Source organism: Protopterus annectens, chromosome 2.part1 (assembly GCF_019279795.1).
Source record: "Protopterus annectens isolate FY-2018-M chromosome 2.part1, PAN1.0, whole genome shotgun sequence".
Taxonomy (NCBI): domain Eukaryota; kingdom Metazoa; phylum Chordata; order Ceratodontiformes; family Protopteridae; genus Protopterus; species Protopterus annectens.
In genome coordinates this window covers 680732861-680756871 of record NC_056729.1, presented here as the reverse complement: position 1 = coordinate 680756871, position 24011 = coordinate 680732861, and the positions used below count along the sequence as shown (strand labels likewise).

Below are 24011 nucleotides of genomic sequence, written 5' to 3'. Positions count from 1 at the left end.
GGTGGATATTTTTAATCATGGCTGTAGTTTTTCTGTGGTAAAGGTACAACTTTACCAGCAATCTCCACCTTTCACATAGGAGAAAATTCAGATTCTTTGGCTTCTTCCAAGCTTTGTATATCCTTTTGAAAGGTACCTTTTACTTTGACCTCCAGTCAAGGACCCAATGCCCCGTTGGGATCTTACCCTAGTACTACAAACTTTGGTTTCTCCCTCTTTTGAATCAGCAGCTACAGTCGACTTGCAGTTCCTGTCTTAGAAGACAGGTTTTCTGGTAGCTACTACCTTGATCAAGAGAGTATCTGAGATCCAGGCCTTGTCTGTCAAGCCCCTTTATATGGTGCTTCATAAAGACAGAGTTTCCTTTAGAATGAATCCATCATTTCTTCTGAAGGTGGCATTAATCTCCCTGTTTTCCATTATTCTGGAAGTTCAGAAAGAAGAGTATAAATTCCACTTGCTTGATGATCACAGGCAACTGCGCTTCTATCTGCATAGAACAAAATCCATTAAAACTTCAAAAGACACCACAGCTCTGTCGCTTGCAAGTCTGGCAGAAGTTAGAACTGTTCAATTAAGGACATGTAGATAAGATAGAAGAGGTCCCTTAAGGTTAATCATTTGTGAACTGAGGGGGTGGAGCTAGGAACTAAACCTTCTATTTAAGGGATAAAATAAAACATTTCAGAGCTTTATTGGAAAGGCTCACACAGACTCTACTACACTTTACTCTGAGGGAAAGTTTGGTTTGCTTTTTATTTGTTGTATTTTGTATTAGTTTGCCTTTTTATATTTTGAGTGCTGTGATTTTTCTTTACCTTGTGTTTTGCTTTTAACTGCGTATTAAAACTTCAAAAGACACCACAGCTCTGTCTGTTGTTAGTCAGGCAGAAATTTTCCCCCACCCCCCTACCCTGTCACTGTTGTGTTCTTAAATACCACCGTCTTTCTAGTTGCCTGCCTCTTATGTTATTTTCATCATATATCTCATTTCCTCTCTGCTTTCACTTGCTTGTGCTAGTAAGACAAAATTATAATTTTGTGAAATCACTCCCCTTCAACTATTTAAATTTATTGGCCATTCTACTGTATTCCATAGTACCGGAATACAAAAGTGATCACCCCCTTTCAATCTATCTTGCTGTTTTAAAAATAGTGACTGTGCACTAAAACTTAACTTTTTAGACAGGTAAAACTTAAGTTACCTACTTTAGATCAAAGGCAGGAAAAAACAAACTGCTACTAAACCAGCACCGCTCCTGATGCCAAATAGTTCAACTGGTCAATGATCAATCTTCTTCATGGCATATAAATGTTCGCTGGGCATGGCTAACATAATCATGAAATATGTGCCTGACCTCACATATCTATATATTTTATACCATGTTTGGTAGATGGAGTGTCTTTATCAACATTTGAAATATTATGACATGTTTTTTTATTTATTTTAATGCGTTAGTATTATTATGCGTATTTGGTTCAAAGTAAGTGTGTTTTTATAATAACTTTCGATTGCATTATTTAAGTGCTATGTAAGGAACAGTATTAGTTTTATAGCTGTATATTTTATACCACATACAACTTTTTATATTGTGTGTTTATGGGATAGGAACATTTTAATCAGATTGAAGCTACTTGTGCCTGTTCCTTTAAGGTAATTGGAGGGTGTGTTTTGTAATAGACTTTGCTTGCAATGGCTTTAAATGTAGCAGCACTTAAGTGCGAGTTATTTTTCAAAGTCTGAAGAAGTTGGTGCAGGGCGCCGACGAAAAGCAGTATCGTGGTGCTTAATACATTGAAGGCGTTCATTTATTGGCATCTTGTTTGCTTATCCCTTTGGAATTTAAAAAGTCCTGCTTCAGTGAGTTTGGCTATCTGGCTGTGTTTATCTTTGATGAGTTTCACCTCTCTGACTGTGCTTATTGGAGGTGTTTAGTTCTGCTGCTTGGAATTAGGAACTGTGTTGGCTTAGTAGCAGCTTGTTGCTTTTGCCTTTGACTTCCAGAACAAGCATACGTGTGTTTGGGAGGTGTTTAGTCCTGCTGTTTGGCATCAAGTTATCTACTTTCACATCTAACATCTCTAGTGCACACTGCAGTGTTTAGGATAAACCATTTTTTTATCTTTCCTTTAAGCATCCCTGTGATTAGCACTTGCTCTAGAACCTGCTGGAAAGCACTAGGAAGCCTTAAACTGATGCAAGCACTCAACTCTCCTTATTAATAAGGAGAAATTAATCATAGGCACTAAATAGCCTATAATTGCAAAGTGCCTTGCTATGGTAAGGGAAAACAGCTCCTGCATTTTTCAAAAAAAGCACCAAATCAGGCATGTCCAAGTGTCCGCTTATGTTGATTTCTCCTGTCCATCTGCTGAATCTGGGCATACTGGGGCAATGCAGCAATTGCTTCATGTACACATACCACCCTCTCCTCCTAGCACCCAACATTACAACCTGTGAGAGATGCACTTGCATAGCCAAACTGGAAGCAAAGCTCTCTCCACCCAAGATTGTGCTAGACAGTCAAGAGGAGATGGTTAACACCTGCACTACACGTCAAGCAACACATAGCCCTTCTAAACTCACACCACCAACACCCACACACAGCAACACTAAATCCACATGTGTGGAGGCCCTTAACTGTAACCTGCCCAAGCAACAAGGACCTCCGAATCTGAAATGCAAACAAACACCAATCACAACCAAAGTGTCACATAGCTCACAACATCAGTGTGCCACCCATCAACAGCCCCTAAGGCAAGACAATGTACCTAACACTTTAGTCATAGGTGACTATAGTCAGGCACACTGATGTCCCACTCACCAGGCTGAACAAGGAGCAAATTACAGTGAGCTGCCTATCTGGTGCCATAATCCGCCACATAATTCATGCACTCAAATCACTCCACAAGTACAAATATGACTGTCATTGTCCATGTTGGAGTGAATGACTTGAGACGTACCTCCCTAGACTACATGAAAAGAGACATGGAAGAGGTCTCGGATCATGTGGCCAGGGCAGGTATGACCCTAGCCCTGAGTAGCATCCTGCCTTTGCCCAGAATGATACAACAATATAAGGACAAAATGATTGACTTCAACAATTGGCTAAGCTTCTGGTGTCATTCAAAGGGGATCCAGTATCTGTCTGCCTGGGACGACATGATCGACAGACCACGATGCTTTGCCAGAGATATGGTCTGCACCTGTTGCCCCTGGGATTCAGGTTACTGGCTAAGGCTCTTGCCACCCCTATAGTACCTTTTTAGGCAAAGTTCAAAGGACAAAACCATCACCATAACAGGTACGAGCATGCAAAATCTGAAGGTAATGCTACTCAGTGCTAGAAGTCTAAACCTCAAAATGCAATCTCTCGAGGCACTCCTAAAAATGGGGAACATCGATATCTGTACAGCAACTGAGACCTGGTTCAAGGCTCCAGGGAGCACCCCTGCAATACCAGGTTACAACTCTTACACATTTTTCGGCCACCAAACCAGGATCGAAACACTAAAGGTGGATGAGTGTCCATATTCACCAAGGATATTCATACCACCAGGTTAGTTGCCCAACACAGAGTCTGAAATTCTCCAGGTGCAACTAATAAGACTGCAATCCAAATTGTAGCTTGCTACAGATCCCCCACTATGCCCCAAGATTCTCACTACACTTTTCTAAACATACTGGAAAATATTAATATACAATCAAACACCCTAATACTGGGTGATTTCAACTAACCTGCCATTAACTGGAAAAACTACTCGTGTACAAACACCTTTGCCCAACGGTTCTTGGAATTCATAAATTCCAATGCCCTGGATCAACTAGTCCATAGTCCCACCAGGTGCTCCAGTGTCCTAGACCTGGTCATTACCAACATGGGAAATTGATGCTCCACACCTATGGTCACCCACTCGTTGGTCAGGTCAGACCATAAGCTAATCACCCTTAACATCCACATCCCACCCCACCCCCCAGTAAAGAAACCTCCATAAAAAAACTTCTCCAAAGCCAACTTCATGCTACTCAAGTCAGAAGTTACAAACTTCATGACACCCATGCAGACGGGAGCTGAAAGTTTGACTGCTGAGTACTACACTAAGGCACTGTACGAGCACATCCACTCATGCATGAATTGTGCCATCCCAAATAGAACCAAGATGCTCTCCTCCAAAAAAAGGAAGCCCATCTGGTGGCCCCCTGCCATGAACAAACTTTACAACAAAAGGAAGAAACTTGCAGAAAAGAGGAAAATCCAACAATGCAAAAAAACTCCCTTACCATCCTCTGTAAGAAGCTGAGATCCCTCATAAAATCCTCCAAAGCTAGTTATGAGAATAAAATTGTCAAAGATTCCAAAGACAACCGCAAGGCATTCTGTAACTGTCAAGAATCTAAATGGCAATGCTCAAATCTGCTCTGAGCTACAACAGAAAGGCATTAAATATACTGATCCCAAGGATATTGCCAATGTCCTGGCAGATCGATTCAGTGCCAATTTCATCCCCCTCTCGCCCCCTAAATGGCCCAGCTCAGTACCGGAAGATAGCAAAATTCCGGTAATAATGGCCACACAGGTAAAAAATGCACTCTCCAAAGCTAAGAGTACAACATCCATGGGACCAGATGACATCCCGGACTGTGTATTACATGAACTACAAAATGAACTGGCACCTCACCCAAGTGTCATGTTTAATCATACCCTTACCTCGGGCTTCGTGCCCACTGAGTGGTGCACAGCTACAGTTATCCCACTCCACAAGGGATCCCGAGAACTACTCCCCCATCAGTCTGACGAGCCTGATCTGCAAGGCCATGGAATGTATTATCATGGAATTTATAAACAAAGACATTGGCAACCTTAAAACACTGGACCCCACCCAGTTTGGGTACGTGAAGGGCCAGTCTTGTCTCCTGAACCTGATTGACTACTTTGAATCAGTCTCCAGAGCCGTGGACGAGGGTAAGGCAGTCCACACAGCCTATCTGGACCTCGCCAAGGCCTTTGACACCATCCCCCACTCTGGAATCCTAGATAAACTTACTAAGCTGGGCATTAATCCCTATGTCACTCGATGAGTTGCCAACTGCTTACTGACAGAACCCAGACTGTAAAAGTAGCTGACTCCAAATCCAGCTCCAGAGTGACAAGTGGAGTACTTCAGGGTTCAGTTCTGGGATCTCTCTTGTTTGGCATCTACTTCTCTGAAGTACATGTCAACACTAAGGTACTCTGGCTAACAAAGTTCGCAGATTACTGCAAACTGGGAGCCATTATTGTATCACCAAATGATGTGGATACTCTACAAAAGGGCCTTACAGAAACAGATGCTTGGTGCCAGAGCCATGGGCTCAAGCTCAATGCTAAGAAATGTATAGTTAGCCCCTTTGGGGAAAAAATCTGTACCCGTGAATTACCACATAGGTGGCAGTACACTAAACACCGAAAGTGTGATGAGACTTAAGGACACAGGTGGACAGTGGTCACACCTTCAATAATCACATTGCCACAACAGTCAGGAGACCTTTCTATGTGGCACACCTCCACTAAGGGCTTTTCATCCAGAAAAAAAGGAGGTCATTGTCCCACTGTACTCATTCCTCATTAGACCCATTATAGAATACAACTGCCCATTTGGTATGTACCTCTCAAGACATCTGCAACAACTGGAAAGGCCGCAGAAATACCTTACTAAAAGAATCATAGGCCTTACGCAGATGCCCTATGTTGACCGCCTTAAACTCCAGCTATACTCTGTCGCATGTCGTCTACTCCGAGGCGATCTCTGCTTAACATACAAGGCCATGTCAAACCCAGAGCTGTTGGGCATGCTACACTTAAAGATCCCTCAGAGCCACACACTCCAGGGATCTATACCTTGTCATCACAATAAACAAAACATGCTGGAGGGATAGATTCCTGACACAGAGACTCCCCAGACTCTGGAATAGACTGCCCATACATGTCAAACAGAGCGTTTCTTTGGCCTTCTTCAAAAGGAACCTTGATGATTGGATGGGAGAAAGAAATTCACCCTGGGGATCACGTCAGTCGCCCTGCTAGACAGGGGTCCAGGGAAGTAAATAGTGTGAAGAAATAGCCAGGGAATTGTTATGGCTAGGCTTGTATAGGCCCTAGGGCCGATAGCCTAGTACCAACCTATGAACCTTTGTAAGTCTGATCAGCTTTTTTCCTTTTTCTAAGCCTTTCTTAGGAAAGCCTGTATCAAAAGCAACTATTGCTCGTTGGATCTCTGTGCATTGCGTTGGCCTGTCGAGCCAAAGCATTATCCCCACCAGGTCACGTCAGGACTCATTCCACCAGGTCTCTAGCTACTTCTGCGGCCTTTTGGTCTAGGGTTTCCATAGATGATATTTGTCTGCAGCTACGTGGGAGTCATCACATATGTTTATATCTCATTGCAAATTGGATCTCCTTTCCAGAGGCAAGGAGCCTTTTTGGCTCTGCCATGCTTCGGAGCATCATTCCATGAGGACCTCCCAGGGCTATTTGGTAGCTGGAAACTCTTTCCCACAGGTTGAAGATCAAATGAAAACTTCAAATAAAAAAAAGTTATGTACTCACCATAACATTCCATCTGAGTTTTTGCTTTTCATTTGTCTTCAACCATCCCTCCCTCCTTCCCCCCTGCCTTATGTGACCTGTGTAGTGCCAGATGGAAGAGGCATAGGCCGTACTCTGGTGAACCTTTGTCTTCTTTATTCAGCTAACTGGTGTTAATGCCAGGGTTTTAGGCATGTGATTAGGGTGGAGTGCTACTGTCTGCAGCAAACTCTTATCTAAGGGGAGGAGAGAGACGGGTGTGTTATGGGTAGGGGAGGAACTTGGATCCGATGCTGGAAAAGGCAGCTGAATTGGATTCATACTGGATCCGTATTCCCATAGGTTGAAGACAAATGAAAAGGAACAACTCAGATGAAACATTATGGTGAGTATGTAACTTTTTAAAAAAAAATGTCATGTTTGGGAGCCATACATATGTCCTCCTATTGGATAAGCAATTTCCAAGGATGTAATCTCTCTTCCCAAGCTTTTCTAACCACCTCTGATTGATTTGTGAAGTTATTGCGCAGTATTTTATATGCCCTAATTATCTCTTTAACAGCAGCTTCAGCTCTAGATCCTAACAGAAGCACTACCAGAGCAGGTCTTTCTCTTAGGATACACTATGCCTTTCTCTTTGCCTATAGTCTTATCAGTCTTTGATGGGGAGAGAAGTCTCTAGCCTGCAAGTCCATGTGTCGTTTTGGCTTCTTCCTGTTCTATTACCTTTCCTCTCTATATATACTTGCTTGTAGTACCTAGGTTCTTTTGCCAGTTTTCTCCAGTAAATTCCGCCCCCCACTTGCCTATTATCTGTACCCCTAATTGCAGTCATCACTGTTGGCAAAATCATCTTTTCTCCATTCTCATGTTGGCCTAGTTGTTAGAATGCTTTTTGCTACTTTATGAATATAATAATCTGTGTGACGGCTGTTCTCCTTAAGCATCTGCATCCAAAATCCCACACTCTTATTTCTTGAGTTTCCTCCTCGCATCATCATCTCTTTCCACTTTGAATTACAGCTTTCTGCTTGTGTTGTGCAAGTCTTGAGTGTGTAGCTCTAAAATATTCCTTCAAATCTGGTAATCCTAAACTACCACATTCTATTGGAAGAATCAATTTATCCCAATTCACCCTTGCCATTTTCCCTTCCCAGATAAAATCTTTCCACACTATTACTGTCCACAACTTCTCTGGATGGTGATGATTAAAAAATAAATTAAAAAAAAAAAAAAAAAAAAGGCATAACATTTATTTTTATTTTATTTTATTTTATTTTATTTTATTTTACATTTGTTTAACCAGGAAAGTCCGACTGGGCAGGGTTACCCATTTTCAATGGAGGCCGGGGGTGAAAAGCTTCATACAATATGATTATCCAACAACATGTACATAAAACTAAAGGGACTAAAATATTTTCATTTTTTTTGTATCTTTTTTGTACATAGCCATAACTAGTTTTCAATTTCTCAGTTTTTGTATTACCTTTTGTATAGTCTCTTCCCACATATCCTTAGCCATAACAAAATCCTTTTTAATTCATATTCCAAAATACTTCATTTTGTCTTGTACCCATAAATATGGGTATTCCTGGACCAGTTCATATTTGAATACATAGTTTACAGCTATAGCCTTTGTTTTATCTTCATCAATTTTATATCCTGAAAAGACTTGACTGTCTCAAGATGTTCCACAACACTCAGATGCCTTTTTTGGTTTTATCAAGCACAAAATATCTGCAAATAAAGCCAACTTTTCTTGATTACCATAACAATGATATCCTTTAATTTCTGCATCCCTTATTTTTTTTGCCAGTGGCCCTAAATATAAATCCAATAAATGGGAAGGGGCACCCCTGCCTGGTTCCTGTGTACAGACAGAACTTATCGGAAAGTAACCCTCCCACTTTAATATTTGCCTCTATCTCATATATCCTCCTAATTAACTTAATGTATCAGGGGATACTAATGCTTCCTTTGCCCTACTCAAAAAAGCCCATCTTAATCTGTCAAATACTTTCTCTGCATGAAGACTCTCCAATAGTGGAATTTGCTTATACTTTCCTTCCCTCTGAATCATCATTGTTCTGTTAATATTGTCAAATGTTTGGCTCAATTCCACAAAACCGCATGGATCCATATAAATTTTGGAAATATTTTGCCATACTTTTAGCTGTTATAGACCTAAATGCTTTATAATCACGGTTTAAATTTAAATGGGCCTGGTGGGTATTTACCATCTTTAGGTATTACAACCACCACATATTACTTGTGGGATGCTGGTGCTTCCCCACCTTTTAAGATGCTGTTAAAACATTCCAGATGTTTCATCACTTTCTTCCCTCCTATCATTCAAACTTTCATAGGAGTAAATCTATTCCTGGAAACTTCCTTGCAGATTGATACTGTTGCTGTTTATCTTGTCTCCATCTGTCTTAACTGTTGTTGAGCCTCATCTACCTCTAAGCTTGGCATAATTAAGTATTCCATAAATATTTCCATTTGTGCTCTCTATTTCCACATTTCTCTACTTTATACAAATTTTCATAATTTTTTTTTCTCTTGTTTTAGGCTCCCCGAGTTTGACATCAGCTCTTTCTGCTGTGTTACCAAAGTCATTGAAGTAAAAGTTTTTGTGCTCTGGAGTTCTTATCAAAAAACAGTTGCTTAACATTTGTTCTAAACTTTTGCATATTATCAAGGTACTCCCTTATTTTCTGTTTAGTACTCTCCAGTTGCACCTCTTGTTCTGTGCGATTCCTCCTATTCTGCAATACTTAACTTTTGTCAGCTCCTGTAAATAATTCCTGTTACTACTTAACCATATCTTTTTTTCTATTTCTCAGCTTTGATTATCTATTATATTTAGAAATGAAACTGTTTGCTAATGTTATAGCAGTATTAATACTTTGTTATATTTTTAATGCTGACATTGTTGCTAAAGTAACATCACCTTCCTTGTATATTTACATATTTGAAATAGTTTTATTTTCTGTTTCAGGCTTTGACTAGTATACCTAAAGCATCCAATATCAGGCCACTTAAAGATGTTAGAAAAGCACCTACTTGCTGCTCAAAAAGTAAAGCTGCCACACGAACCGTGGGTTTTGAAGTTAAAGCTTCAGTTGCTGTACATCCCAACAGAATAGGAGGTGTCAGCAAAGATGGTCGCTTGGTTGGAATTTTGTCTCCAGCAAAGGCTAAACCAAGAGCTGCTAGTGGTAAAAAAAAAAATGTTTTTGTTAACACATTTCACAAAAATTGGTTGTTACTGAACTTGAGGGCAACATTCTGTAACAGTTTCCTACAATCCCAGAATACAACAGTGAAATTTTGCAATAGTACATCTCTGCATTGTTATATTACAGCCTTTCTTCATTTACATGTAGAGACAGATGTGTGTTGGAATGTAGTGAGTGTTAAGTTTGTATCCCGTTGTGCTGTGGCAGTTTGTCTTGTACTATATTTATACAGTAATTTGCTGGAAATCTATGCAAATATGAAAGGCAGATATGACCATATAAACTGTGTAGGCTTATTGAAAATGTTAGACGTTGATTTTTTGACTAACAGTAGTTTTTCTTTTGAATTTTAAATTATATCAAGGAATGTGTACCAGTTAATAAATTGTCATACGATACTGGTCCTATTTGCACTGCTGTTTGGCTGTGTTGCAGATAGCTGCCCTCATTGTGGATACACTGGCTAGCTGTGTAGTCATTAAAAACAAATTTTCTGTTAAAGATTACTTAAGAGTGACTCAGGTGAGAAGTATATATTAGATAAAATGCATAGTGTTTGATTATTACAAAAACAAATGTTCTGAAACAGCAGATGCACTCTTCTCTAACGTGCAGTTTGTAGGGGGTAGAAGCATACATGTGAAATGGTCTGGTAAGACTGCATACTGCAGACTTGTGCAGTTCAGCAGTTATTCAGTTGTGTATAAAGTGTCTAAAATTTCCATGTTTTATACCCACGTAAATGTGTACTCTGGTATTTTGTTTTTCCTTTCTTTCCTCTTCCTCTGTCTAAAATGTATACACACTTCATCACAAGAGGTACAGTTAAAGTTCATCTGTTGTCTTAAGAGGTTTTCATCTGTGGTGTTAAACCAGGTCAATTCACCATGTGCAGAGAGAAAACTTTCTAGTATTAGGTGAAAAAATGGCTTGCATAGTCAGCCAAAGGCGCAAGCCTTAGGGAGAAGTAAGAATAGTCTAGATGCCAGAGTGTACTGAGGACATAAGGAGAACATGAAGACTGTACCAGACCAATAAAAAGCCAGAGACCCTGGATCTAAAAGTGACTACACATTACAATGCCCATATTTGTGATACTTGACTGTCGCATCCTCTTTTGCAGACGCTGATTTCCATGTGCTTAGCGTGGTCAGTTTGCTTTGCGATGGTAGCTCAGTGTCACACTTTTCTGCAGCCTCCATAAGTGTATGCAGTGACATTTTGGTTCTCCTTCTTACTATAAGTTTGTACTTTATTTTTCTGCCTTTCCCTGCTATATCTTAAGTAAGCTTAACTCTCTTAGCAGGCTGCTAATGTTGCTCTTTCCTTTCTGTCCAGCAGGTATAGCTATTCTCACCCGAACAGTCGCACACCGTAGTGACAGTTGACATCCAAGCTGACATTTTTTATATAGTTTTACTGTCAATGAAAGCATAGATAATTAAATGTAGTAAAGGTACCTGTTACGAAACTAAGTGGCATGTACAATCACAGCTAAGTTATTGGTACAGTGTCTTTCCTTGGATCACTGTTGCAATTTTACTAACAGTGATACAATGCCAAAGATAGCCATATGTCTTCTCATGCAGTTCATCCAATGTATGACTTGAGAACAGGAGAGCTAAGAGGTACATAAGGGATCCATGGGAGTGAATTACCTGAAACATTTGCCACTGGCCTGAATGCTGAACCCACAATTCATCTTCCGTTGCCTTGGGCAGATAAGAATCCCTGTTGGGGAGTCCTCTTTCTTTGTCTCGTTCTTGCTCTCGGTCACTCTCCATTTTTGTGATTATTTTTCATGTCATCTCAGACGGAAAGTAGTGTGGGAGGGGGAATTCCTTGCAGGTACAAAACACTGTGTCTTTGGCCTTTATGCTAGCTATAATTGCAAAGAATTCCATCTGCCAGTTTTTGTCCTTAAGACTCAGAAGCCGGTTGTTTAAAAATGTGCCTAGAAAATCAAAAGCTTAAGTAACTCTAGCAGAGGATGGCTTCTGAGGCTTTGCCATTCAGTAATCCCCCTTCTACTGAAAAAGAAGCTCAAGGAACCTACGCTCAAAGCTAACCTCTCTATTGCTTTTGGAAAGGTAACATATTTTTTAGATTTACTCAAGACATAGGCATACGTACATTAGTAGAAAAGAAAACTAACCATATTGACATTTTTTATTTGTATGCATGGAGTCCTTGGACACTGTGTGCATTTTTGCTGCTTCCTGTGTCGGGACCCTGCCAGAGGACGATATGGAGCAGTCTTCTCTTACATCCATTCTCATTAATGAAATACCCACTTTAAGCAGTAATGGGGAACCTTGGCTAGTTATCTCAGAGGGGATCTGTCAGTATTCGTTATTCTCATAAGGATCGAGCTTCCTTATTGAGGTACATTAGGGTTTGGAGCCACTGCATTTTGTGCGAGTAGATGCCCTGCTAATAGGAAGCAGAAAATTAAACATACCTCTTAACAGCCTGTTAAAATACCTGTAGTGAGAGTGGTATGATTTTTCACAAGGACTCTCCAAAGTCATTGCCTCTTAAACCCCACAATTTTCTTTGCTTTTACTGTTTGCTCTTCTTTTAAGAGGCAATAGAGACTTCTTCAGAGAGTGGCACTGGCTCTGATATTGACTCCTTGGCATATTCTTCCCAGATTTATTCCCTTGTAGGTTTTGAATCTGAAGAGCAAGATACCATGTGTCCTGTCATTGGCGAAAACTGTCTTTTGGATATAAAGTTCCAAAAATGATGTAGCATTCTTAGTTCTTAGTAGGACAAGTACGCAAGTGAAACATTGAGAAGAGATGATGTGGTCTTTGTACATGGGGGGAGTCCCTAAACCTTAACTGCCATTTCACTTGTTTTGGAGACCTTGGGCGACTATACTTTTACTAATTCCTCTTTTAATTCAGAATCCAAGACACTTGGCCATCAGAAACCTGACATTCTATAATGTTTCTGATTGCCATAAGTTTTTGTACAAGAATCTTCCTCATGACTCTGCTATAATTTTCCTGACTTCGGTTGAACCTACTAAGCTGCTTCCCTTTTCCAGTACTTTGCCTAATTACAAAGACGGTGCTGAGCTATTGCCAATGGCAAAAAGATTATACACAGCTGCCAATTTATCATTTCGCACTGTCTGACTTGTATGATAAGATGCCTTTTAATCTATTCAGGGGACTTCAAAGAGGTTCTTTTGGACTTGCCAGAATTTGAAAAAAACCTTCTGCTTTCCTTTCTCTTCTAAATTCTGCATCTGAGTTTGCTAGGCACTGAAGTTCAGTTACAATGCAGTTTATGCATCTTCCAGAGCAGCTGCTGCTAATTCTGTACGTAGAGGATTTTCCTGGCTTAAGGCTTCAGTCCTTGTCAAAAGATGTTAAACCCGAACTTTTTCTAGTCTAATCTGCGCAAAGGCTACCTTTTTTTACCTGCTGCAGAACTGAGTCCCAGACTGCGACTGAAATAGGTCCAGTTGGAGCAGTAGTGTACCCTGGTTAACAAATTCAAAATAAACTTTTCAAACATTTGCAGGAAGGCAGCAATATAACATAAGATTTCAGGCAAATCTTTTTGTCCATCAAAGTTCCAGAGAAATTACCCTTCCAATGCTGGCCTCGCTTCACAAAGTTCACCTTCCCCCTCCCCAGCCAAAAGGGTAGAAGTCCACAAAAAAGAAGTTCCAGGATTAATCTCAGCAGGCCTTGTCTAAACACCATTTCCTGACTAACCGACTTCCTTTCTTCCCCTACTTCAGCCTTTCCTGTGTCTCCCACTTCAAGACAAGAAACTATCCCTTTCTTTTCCTGTTTGGGAATCCATGGTAGACAAATGGGTTCTGTCCATCACTCAAAAGTTATGGGGTTTCTCAGATTCTTCCTCCAGTTTGCTCAGGCTTTCCTCAGTTAGTCAAACCAGCCCCCCCCCCCCATTCTTCCAGTTATTTAGGAACAATATAGTTTGTTCCATCTCACCTGCAAGTTCGAGAGTTTTATTCCAGGCTGCTACTTATTCTCGAGAAAGAGGGCAATTGGAGACCCATTCTGGATCTGTGCTTTGTCAGCATAGTTAACAACTTGCCCTTTGATTCATGTTTCCAGTAATCCTTCCTCAGGCTTTTCTTGTGACTCAGGACATAAGACACTTAACCTGCATATTTCCGTTCACCTCGACTGCAGGAAATACTTGAAAGTAAAATGGTTTGGTACAAAATTAATTTTCTGCTTAGACCTTTGGTCTTTCTGGTGCCTCATGGATATTCATAAAGTGCAGGTTTGGGGATTCCTATTTTCCTATATCTGTATGGTCTAGTGATCCAGGATCCTTCAAGGAAAAAAAGCTAAAATATTTTTTCTTCTCAGCTGATCTCTTATGTTGCCTGGGATTTGCATTTAACTTTAAAATGTTTCTTTCCTCTTGGGATCTGTTTTTTCCTTCAGTGCGGGCACAGAACTTTTGTCAGTGATAACTTTCCTTCCTCCAAAGTTCATTTTTTGATGATCTTCAGTCCCTTCTACCGTTTGGATGTGACCTCAGCAAGAGAGATTTTGAGGATCCTGGATTAATGGCATCAGCAATCACTGTGATACTTTTGGCAGATACCACATGAAGATTCAATGGTATCTCAAGTCAATTTGGACTCCCTGCAGCAACCCCTTGATCTTAACAATTTCTCTCACCCTTCATCAAAAATTTCTGTGGCAGATCAACTAGATTTCATTTAATCCAGGAGTTTCCTTTGTTCAGCATTAGATGAATAGTTGCAGTAGCCTAAGGTATTTGGATCTTACCCCACTGACCTGATGGCTTTTCAAAGCTAAATTTGAAAGAACAGAGAGCCAAAATAGTAAGAGCTTTCTTGCTGCCAAAGTATGCTTCTTTGGTGGGCCCCATGTAACTGTTGATCTGCTATTGATCCTTCAAGGCTGGCCAAATATGTCCCCTGTTAGGGAAACCTTTCATTTTTATTTTTCTGATGAAGTCTTGATCTGAGGTTTTCTCTTCCATCTGCTGTTCAACAGATGGGTTTTGGATCTGATCTCTGATCTGACTTCGGCCACTTTTAGACTTCTGGATCCGGTTCAGGCTCATCCCTTACCTTCTCCTCCTCTCCCTGGGGTTACCTGCTATCCGATTTGTAGTGAGCAGACTGAATCCACATGTCTCCGGCTTGCCTCTGCTAAGTCATTGCCTTTTCTTACTTTTATTGTGATATTTGGATGTTTTTGGACAGTTTTGTCGTCTTGTGATAGTGTACCTTTCCTTGGATTCTTGCTAACATTTCTCCTTAGATTTGGTTACTGGTTTTTCCCCCCAGTAGATTTTACTATAATTTCTGCATTCAGTTTACCTTTGTTGGTATTTTCAAGTTTGAAAAAAAAAATTGTGTGAAATATTTCCTTCACTTTTGATTGGTTTAATCATGTCTGACAAGCCATCAGGGTTCAAGAGATGTGTAGCTTGCAACCACTGATGTTTTAATTTAGATGCACACCAGAGTGTATGTTTGAGCACTCCCTAGTTGGATAAGGACTGCTCCATATGTACTGCCTTTGACCATCATACTGTTATTAAAACAAACTGATATTGAAGGGACTTCTCCTTGCTTTTGCAAGAGAATCCTCTAAATGTGTTTCTTCTCTTTCTGGAGTCTCCCTGACAGGTAAAACATCCTTTGACAGATCTAGGGAGGGGGGAGAAAAGTGACAACCCAGGGACAAGGGCAAAGAAACAAAGTGCTCCCCTACATCACAGTCATCTTCAGCTCCAGCCTTGAAAAATCCCAGATCATTGGATACTACTACTCCTCTGGCTGTGGCACCTGTGCGATCCAGAACCCTACATTTTACTGGAGCCGAGGTTTTCACCAGGGCCAATCTCTCCCAGGCTGCATTCCCCTTTTCTTCAAGAGAAACTGGTACAAAGGTAATCCAACCCCCTAAGTCTTCCTAAAGTCTGTTAGGTCTACCAGAGACCTGACTGAAGCTGTCCTGCATAGAATGATGAAGTTCCTCAGGACTCCAATTCAGCTGGGAATTCTCCCAGTGGACCAGTTAGCTTTGGTCCTTCCTATGGTAGCTCCTTTCTATCCTTTGCGGTCTTTGGGTGTCTGGATCCAAATGTTCTTCGAGTTTTCCATGTCTTATCTAAAGATGAGGTAGTCTTCCACTCTGGCAACTTCCCTGATCCCATTGGTTCCAAGTTCCTTGGATCCAGAGAGATCTCCAAGCCAAAACTCTGACACCAGTTCTGGGTCAGGGGATCATCCCCAAAATTTTTAGAGCTGTCCCTTCTGCTCGGGGCTTTAGCATTAGCTTGGCTCTGGCATCCATCTCTGAAGAGAGTCAAACTGGTCTCCTTGGCCATTCAGGTATGGGTCTTGGCTCCAATCAAGATGGTTCTGGCTTCTCCCTCAGCTTCTGCTTTTGAGGCAGGTGAGAGAGCTCTCTCCACTGCTGGGGAAAGGACTTCTCTTCCTTTCCTAGCTCCAATCACCTCATGGCTGAAAAGTCTGGGTCCTGATCCCACACAGTCTGTCCCATTGGGACAGCTGGTTCATATAAGCCTTAAGACATTCCACTTACAGGGCACCCAACAATCTTTTGCGTCCTCTCCTCAGCATCCACTTTTGTCATTCCTCAGTAACATTTGTGGAAGAGGGGCTACACTGACTCTCCCCAGGAGTCCCTCACTGAAGCTACTGACTTTGAAGGGGAGGGATTCCCTTAGATTACCACTTGAGGACATCTAATTCAGGGAAATCCTGAAACTGTTGAGACAGAAAGGTTCATCTTCTGAAGTCCCCTTCCAGGAGGAGTCTGTGTTTGAGGCTTTTGGATTCAGCTCATCTACTTGTTGGGTGGTCCCTCCTGCCAGTGAGATGGGGGAACCTGATCTCTCAGTAGGCATGGAAAGAAGTGGATGTGATGGAACCAGTATTTAAAAAAAAATATCTCGCCACTCCAAAAGGCAGGCAGTATTGGAGCATGGCACTAGTGGCAGCCATCAAAAAGGCACTCACAGAAGAGTGCTCATCTATCCAGCCTCTAATAGTGTCCAGGTTTTTGCATAGGTTTCGAAAGTGTGTGTACGCCTTGGCTATATTTGCCGTAATGTCGCTGAATTATTTGGCATATACTACAAGGTTTCAGAGATTTGCCAAAGCAGCTCTCCAGATGTCTGTCTGGGTCCATGTCTGCAGAGGACAAGAAAACCAAGGACTTGCAGCTGGCCACCTTTAGTTCCTATCAAATGCTTGTGTCTGATATCCGGAGCACTTCAAGAGCCACAAGTACAGGCATTACTATAAGAAGACATGCTCGGATGTGCTTGTGTGACTTGATTAGACCTTTGAAGGTATCCTTTTTAACTGCCCCTTATGGTTTGTCTCTTTTGGACCCATGATCAAATAAACACTCCAGAAGTCAACAAGTCAGGAAAACCCTTTCTGCTCCCCAGAAGACTTCCTTTTGAAAACCAAAAAAAGGGGCCAGGACGCTGTGGATTCTGGAAGTCTCAAGGGTTCTCAGCAAGATGCTTCTGGGGATAGATCCCCCCTTCCATGGAAAAGGGGGATTCTAATAGTAAACATCACCGGTGAGGCAGAGGAGGCCCACAAAATTAAGGCTATGTGGGTCCCTTCTCCAAGAGGCCTTTTCAGTGCTCCTGAATGGTTGGCCAACTGTTGCACTGTGGAGGCAGTCGAGAGACGCTCGTCTCTTTACTAATAAGTGCGAACAATCACCAAAGATGTCTGAGTGCAGACAGTCTTAACCACAGGCTGTTTCATTCCCTTTATTTGCCTACCCTCACCACAAAAGAAATTTTCCAGTGTTCCACCTTCACAAAGAAAGGCAGTGGCTATTAGAAATAAAAAAGCTGCTAGACAAACAAGTCCTCCAGGAGATCCCACCAGACCAACAAGTACTCAGAATTTACTCAAGATTCTTTCTACTGCCAAAACAAACTGGGACCTCAGACCAGTTTTGGACTTTGGCCATGTCCATCAGTATGTCAGATGCACAAAGTTACAGATGGTTACAGTATAGTCTATCCTCCCCCTATTGAGGAAAGACTATTGTATGTGCTCAATCGACCTTCAAGGAGCATACTACCACATCGGAATGGATAGATAGCCAAGAAGGTTTCTTTGCTTCTGGCTTGAGGGGGTGTGGGGGGATGGGGACCAGTCACTTCCAATTCAGAGCCCTGCCTTTTAGTGTCACCACAGATGCCAGTGTTCCAAGTGCATGGCAGTGGTCACAGCTCATTTCAGACTGCAAATGTGTTCCCATACCTGGATGACTGTCTCATCACTGCTCCTACAAGGCCACTGCTGGTCTGAGATGCACACACTGTGTCTGCTCCATGTTTGCTTGCTGCTGGGCATAACAGTGAATCAAGAAAAATCTAATTTTTCCCTGGTACAGATTTTGGACTTTATAGGAGCTCACATAGATACCACGACACAGATAGATACCACGACACAGATAGCAAGACTGCTTGTGAGAAGACTGTCCATCTTGTGCAACCAGGCCCTATAGCTCCTATCTAGTTAAACTCCTCTGGCCAGATTAGTTCAGCTGTTGGGATTGATGGTGGCTTCCATTACCTTTATCCCCTTGGCGAGATATTACATGAGAATTTTTCAGTGGACACTTGCACTTCAGTTGTCCATCAGATACCAGCCTATGAGTTTTCAGATTTGTTTGACAGACATTTGCAGGGCTCACATAAAGTGGTGGATCCAATCTGCACAGGTTTCTCAGTGCCTGCTCTTTGTTCCTCACCCTCCCATAGCTACTATGACCACAGATGTTTCCCAACTTGTGAAGGGGGCATGATAGTCCAGGGCACTTAATCCCCATCCTAGGCCAAACTTCACATCACTGTCTTAGAGAGGAGGGCCGTACTAGTGTTGCAGGACTTTCAGGAGGTCCTTCCTCTAGGGCCAGTTTTTTTCCAGACTGACATGTCGGTAGTTTGGTACATCAGCAAGTCAGGGGGGAGCATGTGCCTAGCCATTGTGTTGAGAAGCAACGAGTGTGGCAAAGGGAGATATCTTCCAACCACTTTCTGTTAGCAATGTGCATACCATGGAATTCCATTTTAGTGGACAGGTGGAACACATCAGTTCTGCTACCTCACAAGTGCTCTCAGTCCAACAGAGGAGGAGCAAATTTTTCACCAGTGGGGTCAACCATATTGTGATATCTCTCTTCTTCTCCCATCAGCTCCAAATGCAGCAGTTTTTTGCCTTGATATTTTAAGAGGGGGAGTCACTGAGAGATGCTGTAATGCACATTTGGCTGTCTGTCTCCTCAATGCCTTTGCTTTAACTCCACTGATCCCAAAAGTCTTGCAAAAGGCTGTGCAGAGGAAGATCATAGTCATCTTCATTGCCCCCTTCTGGCCTCGATGGGTGTGGTTCCCCTTCCTTCTGGCCTAATTTGATACGCCTGTCTTGGGTGCTTTTGCAGAGGAAGATAATGGTCATCCCCATTGCCCCCTTCTAGCCTCGATGAGCTTGCTTCCCATTCTCCTGGCATCAGTTGATACACCTGCCTGGGGTGCTGGACTGCAATTTGGGTCTTTACTCTCACCCATCCAGCATGTCTCAACTAGACATTTGATCCCTTATGTTAACTGCTTGGTTTCTCCACTTCCAGTGATGGGACGAAAGCCTGGGCTGACTAGCCAATTTATTCACATTATTTCTTCCCAGAAAAATTTATAAGAGCAAGTGAAAAAGATTTTCTATCTGGGCTTCTCCAAGGAATCTGGATCCTTTCTTGGCTCCTGTTCCACCGGTTTTGGATTTCTTACCTTCTGATGTTCTTCATTCCACATTGCTGCAGTCCTAACACTTGGGTAGTCCGCTGTCCAGTCGGCCCGAATACCAAAGTATATGGCTGACGTCGGTCAGGGCGCATTAGACTGACGTCAGTACGTCAGGGTACTAATGCGCATGACCGACGTCATATCCTCAGTCTTTTTTGCCGCATGGTCCGATGCAGAAGCAATTTTGCGGTGCAGGTTGGCGTTCTGAAAGTTTCTGAAGCCAGAGTTTCAGACCGAATCAAAGTTGGCTAAGTACCCGTTGGAATATTTTGGTTTTTCTTGCCTCAGTATTTAACGGATGTCAGAAAAAGTGAATAACTGTATTTCTTGTGGGAAACAGATACCTCATAGGGATTACCATACTCTGTGTATACCTTGTTTAGGGCCTGAGCACGGCGTTGTTGGATGCGCTCTTGTGCTAGATTTAACAAACGCACTATTAAGAGAAGGTTAGACTGTGCCAGGTTAGTGTTTGGGAAGCGTTGTAATTATAAAATGCCGCCGGATGCTCCGACACGCTTCGCTAAAAGCGTAAGGACAAAACAGCAAAGCCTAGTGGAGGAACCGACAGTCCCAGACGCCGGTTCTTTAGAGGGCTCAGTGGAGCCGGAGGTTTTGCCAGGTGTTTCTTTGGAGTCTCAGGGAGACTTTACTGTTACAGGGTGTATCCTCTCAGAAAGTAGGCCAGGCTGAGGGGCTTCTCAGGTGGCTGTTCTTCCCTCTCTTCCTAAGGTGGTCAGAGCCTCCCTTCTGTTTCCAAGGCTTCTTTGAGGGCAGGCAGTTTTGCTTCAGTGGGGGTTTCTCCTAGTACTTCAGGGTCTTTGCCTAAGAAACATATGCTTAAAATGGCAGAGGATTTGATTACTATGATAAGGGGTTCTATGCCCCTCCTGATAAGAGGCCTAGGGTGGAGTCTGAGTTTGAGAGTTTTGAGCAATGCTCGTAGGCTTCTGTGTCTTCGGCTGTACACTTGCTGGAGTACCCTCCTTATTCTGATTCTGTTGTGGATGACTCTACTCCTTCAGCTTCCCCTCCTGTGGATTTTTCATTTTCAGAGTCTCTGCATTCCATGAGGGAGCATTTTAAATGGGAAGGTCAAGATTTCTCTGATTCCAGGAAAAGGCTTAGGGAATTCTTGTTTTACCCCAGCACAGGCCTTTAGCTATACCTCCTGTTTTGAATGTAGTGGAAGATGTGTTTGCAGAGGCTTCCCTGAATCCGGATTCTTTGCCTCCTGCTCCAGTTAAACCGGATAGGTATTATAGGGTGCCTGAAGCTCATAAGTATCTTTTAAGAGTCCTAGGGCAGACCCGAAACTATCTCTCAGGGGCCTAAAGGTGTGAAGGCCTCAGTTGTTAAAATCCTGTCCCTCCTGATAAAGAGGCAAGGGCTTTGGATAGATGGGGAAAGAAAGTGTATACTTCTTCCACTTTAGCCATGAGGGCGTTGAATTGTCAGTTTCACATGTTAAAATATCAGAATTACCTTCTTTCACAGTTGAAATCTAAGGTGGATGCTCTGGAAGGTATTGAGTGTAAAGAGTTGCAGGATTTAGTTTATGTGTCTGAACAAGTGGGTAAACATTCCTTGCAATGTGGTTTTGATGCTGTGCAGGCCTCCTCCAGGGTGGCTGCCACTGGTTCTGTTCTTCGTAGGCACGCCTGGTTGAGAGATCAGAACTTAGCTGAGCATGTTAAGACAAGGATTTTGGATGCTCCTTTACAGTCTGATGTGTTGTTTGGTTCGCCTGTGGAAGCAGTTTTAAAGAAGATGGAGGACAAGGCTAAGTCTATGCAAACTGTTAAGGATTTTTTGCAGGTGCAGCCTCCAAAGTTTAGTAGAAATTGGCCTGCTAAGGGATGGACTTATCCTGCTTATGATTCCCAGTCTAGGGTAGGTCTAGACGTGGTAGGGGGAGAGCTCAAGGTGCTTTTAGGCCTAGGGCAGGAGTTCACCTGCTCAGACTTCTGGTGAGGGCAGGGGTCAGTCCTTCGTAAGCAGACCCAATGACCTGCCTTTTCAGCTGCCAGTACCTTCTCGCCTGGCGGCACCTCTAGGAGGAAGACTGTCTCTTTTCAAAGAAAATTGGGATTTAATTACCCAAGACAAATGGGTTCTGGATATCATTCACCACGGTTACAGGTTTTATTTCCATACCTTGCCTCCTTTCAAAGGCATGCCAGACGTTCCTCCTCTACAAAGGCAAGAGGCTCACAAGCAAATTTCTCAGTTACTCCAAATAGGGGCCATTCAGCGGTTCCTGTGCCAGAAAGGGGCCTAGGATTTTATTCTCGCCTGTTCCTAGTACCAAAGAAGGGGAACACGTGGAGACCAATTTTGGATTTATCTATCCTCAACACTTATCTGGACATTCCCAAGTTCAAAATGTTGGCGTTACAACAACTTTTACCTCTGCTGGGCAAAGATCACTGGATGGTAACTTTAGATCTCAAGGAAGCTTACCTTCATGTGCCTATAAGACTAAGTTGCAGAAAGTATCTGCGTTTTGAGCTGGAAATTCTCATTATCAGTTCTCTGCATTGCCCTTTGGCTTATCTACTGCGCCCAGAGTATTCACAAAGGTTCTGGCTCCAGTGATAGCTTACTTCAGGCTAAAAGGAATTCAAATCTATCCTTACTTGGACGATTGCCTAATTCTGGCTCAAGAAAAGGAAGACCTTCTACAGCATTTGGAATATGTCATAGCAGTGCTAAGATGCCTAGGGTATTCTGTGAACGAAATAAAGTCCAGTCTAGTACCCTCTCAAGACATGTGCTTTCTGGGTGTGAGACTGAATACAGCAGCCCAGATGGCCTTTTAACCCCGGACAAACAAAGAATCTTTCCAGTTACTTCCATCAACTATCTCTTCAGTCCGGGCTGACTGCAAGGACAGTCCTTCAAGCCTTAGGGTTCATGGCATCTTGTATTCTGGTGCTTCCCAATGCCAAACTGCATATGAGGAAGCTACAATGGTATCTCAAAATGTGTGGACACAGCACTGCCAGCATTTGGACACTGTCATTCAAATAATACCTTGCATTCAAAAGGAATTTTGTGGTGGGCTCAGGAATGTCACCTAAACAAGGGACTCTCTGTGACCCGGCCAGAGGCAGTCAAATTCTAACGACAGATGCCTCAGACATTGCTTGGGGAGCTCATCTCAATGGAAAGTGGATACAAGACAAGTGGCCTGCCAGACTACAGCATCTACATATCAACATGAAGGAGATGTTAGCAGTCCAGTTTGCATTAATGGCTTTCAAGGAGTTACTTCTTCCAGGGCAGGTGTTGATTCTAACAGACAACACAACTGTCATGTGGTACATCAACAAACAAGGGAACACATTCTTACCCATTGTGCAGGCAAGCAATGATTTTATGGGAGACTGCGCTAAGCTTGCAACTAACTCTTCAGGCAAGGTTTCTGCCGGAGCACAGAACTCCTTAGCAGATGTGTTAAGCAGACAAATCATGGATCCCCACAGTGGAAACTGGATCTTCATGTATTTCAAAAGTTGACAGTGTCCTGGGAACTCCAGACATAGATCTGTTCGCTTCTCCACTAAACCACCAGCTGCCAAAGTTTTGCACAAAGAGGTTTCATCACACAGCTTGGAAAGTGGATGCTCTTTCTTTCAGTTGGAAAAATCTTCATGTGTATGCGTTTCCACCTCTGCCTCTTCTTCCAAAGGTGCTTCTAAAGGTCAGACAAGACAAGCCAAGGATGATTTTAATAGCTCCAGATTGGCCTCGGCAGCACTGGTACCCATTACTGATGAGTCTGGTAAAGAAGCCTCCATGGCCTTTACCCTTGATTCCACATCTGTTGTCTCAGAAGGACGGTCGTCTGCTCAATGTCAAGCTTCACTCTCTTCATCTAACAGCCTGGCATATTCTGTTTTGAAAGACAGCAGGTCTCAACTTCCTCCACAAGTTTTAAATGTGATTATGGAAGCCAGAAGACCTAGTACAAGGAAAGTGTACGCAGAAAAATGGAAGAGATTTTTATTTTGGACTGCAGCAAAGAATTTGGAGATTTCAGAGCCTAATTTGAGTGTGGCTCTTCAATATCTTACTGAGTTATTGGACAAAGGTTTGTCTTTCTCTTCCATTAAGATTCATGCTGCAGCAATTTCAGCTCACTATGATTGTGACCCACCTTTGTTTTCACATCCTTTGTTCAAGCAATTTCTTAGAGGGCAAAGAATATAAGACCCCACGTAGAGCTCCTACTCCTGCTTGGGATCTCAATTTTGTGTTGGAGAAACTTACTCTACAACCTTTTGAGCCTGCAGCTACTGCTGAACTGAAATACTTGTCATGGAGACTACTTTTTGTTGGCCATTACTTCTGCAAG

General features: G+C 42.4%; 1 protein-coding gene across 1 annotated transcript in view; it reads left to right on the top strand.

The window, feature by feature from the left end:
- MTUS1 (microtubule associated scaffold protein 1) overlaps nt 1-24011 on the top strand; it is a 2531455-nt gene that overhangs the window by 431670 nt on the left and 2075774 nt on the right. Inside the window, exon 3 of the mRNA XM_044062416.1 lies at nt 9568-9787. Coding sequence (XP_043918351.1) covers nt 9568-9787 — 220 coding nt within the window. The remainder of the gene's footprint in view (nt 1-9567; nt 9788-24011) is intronic.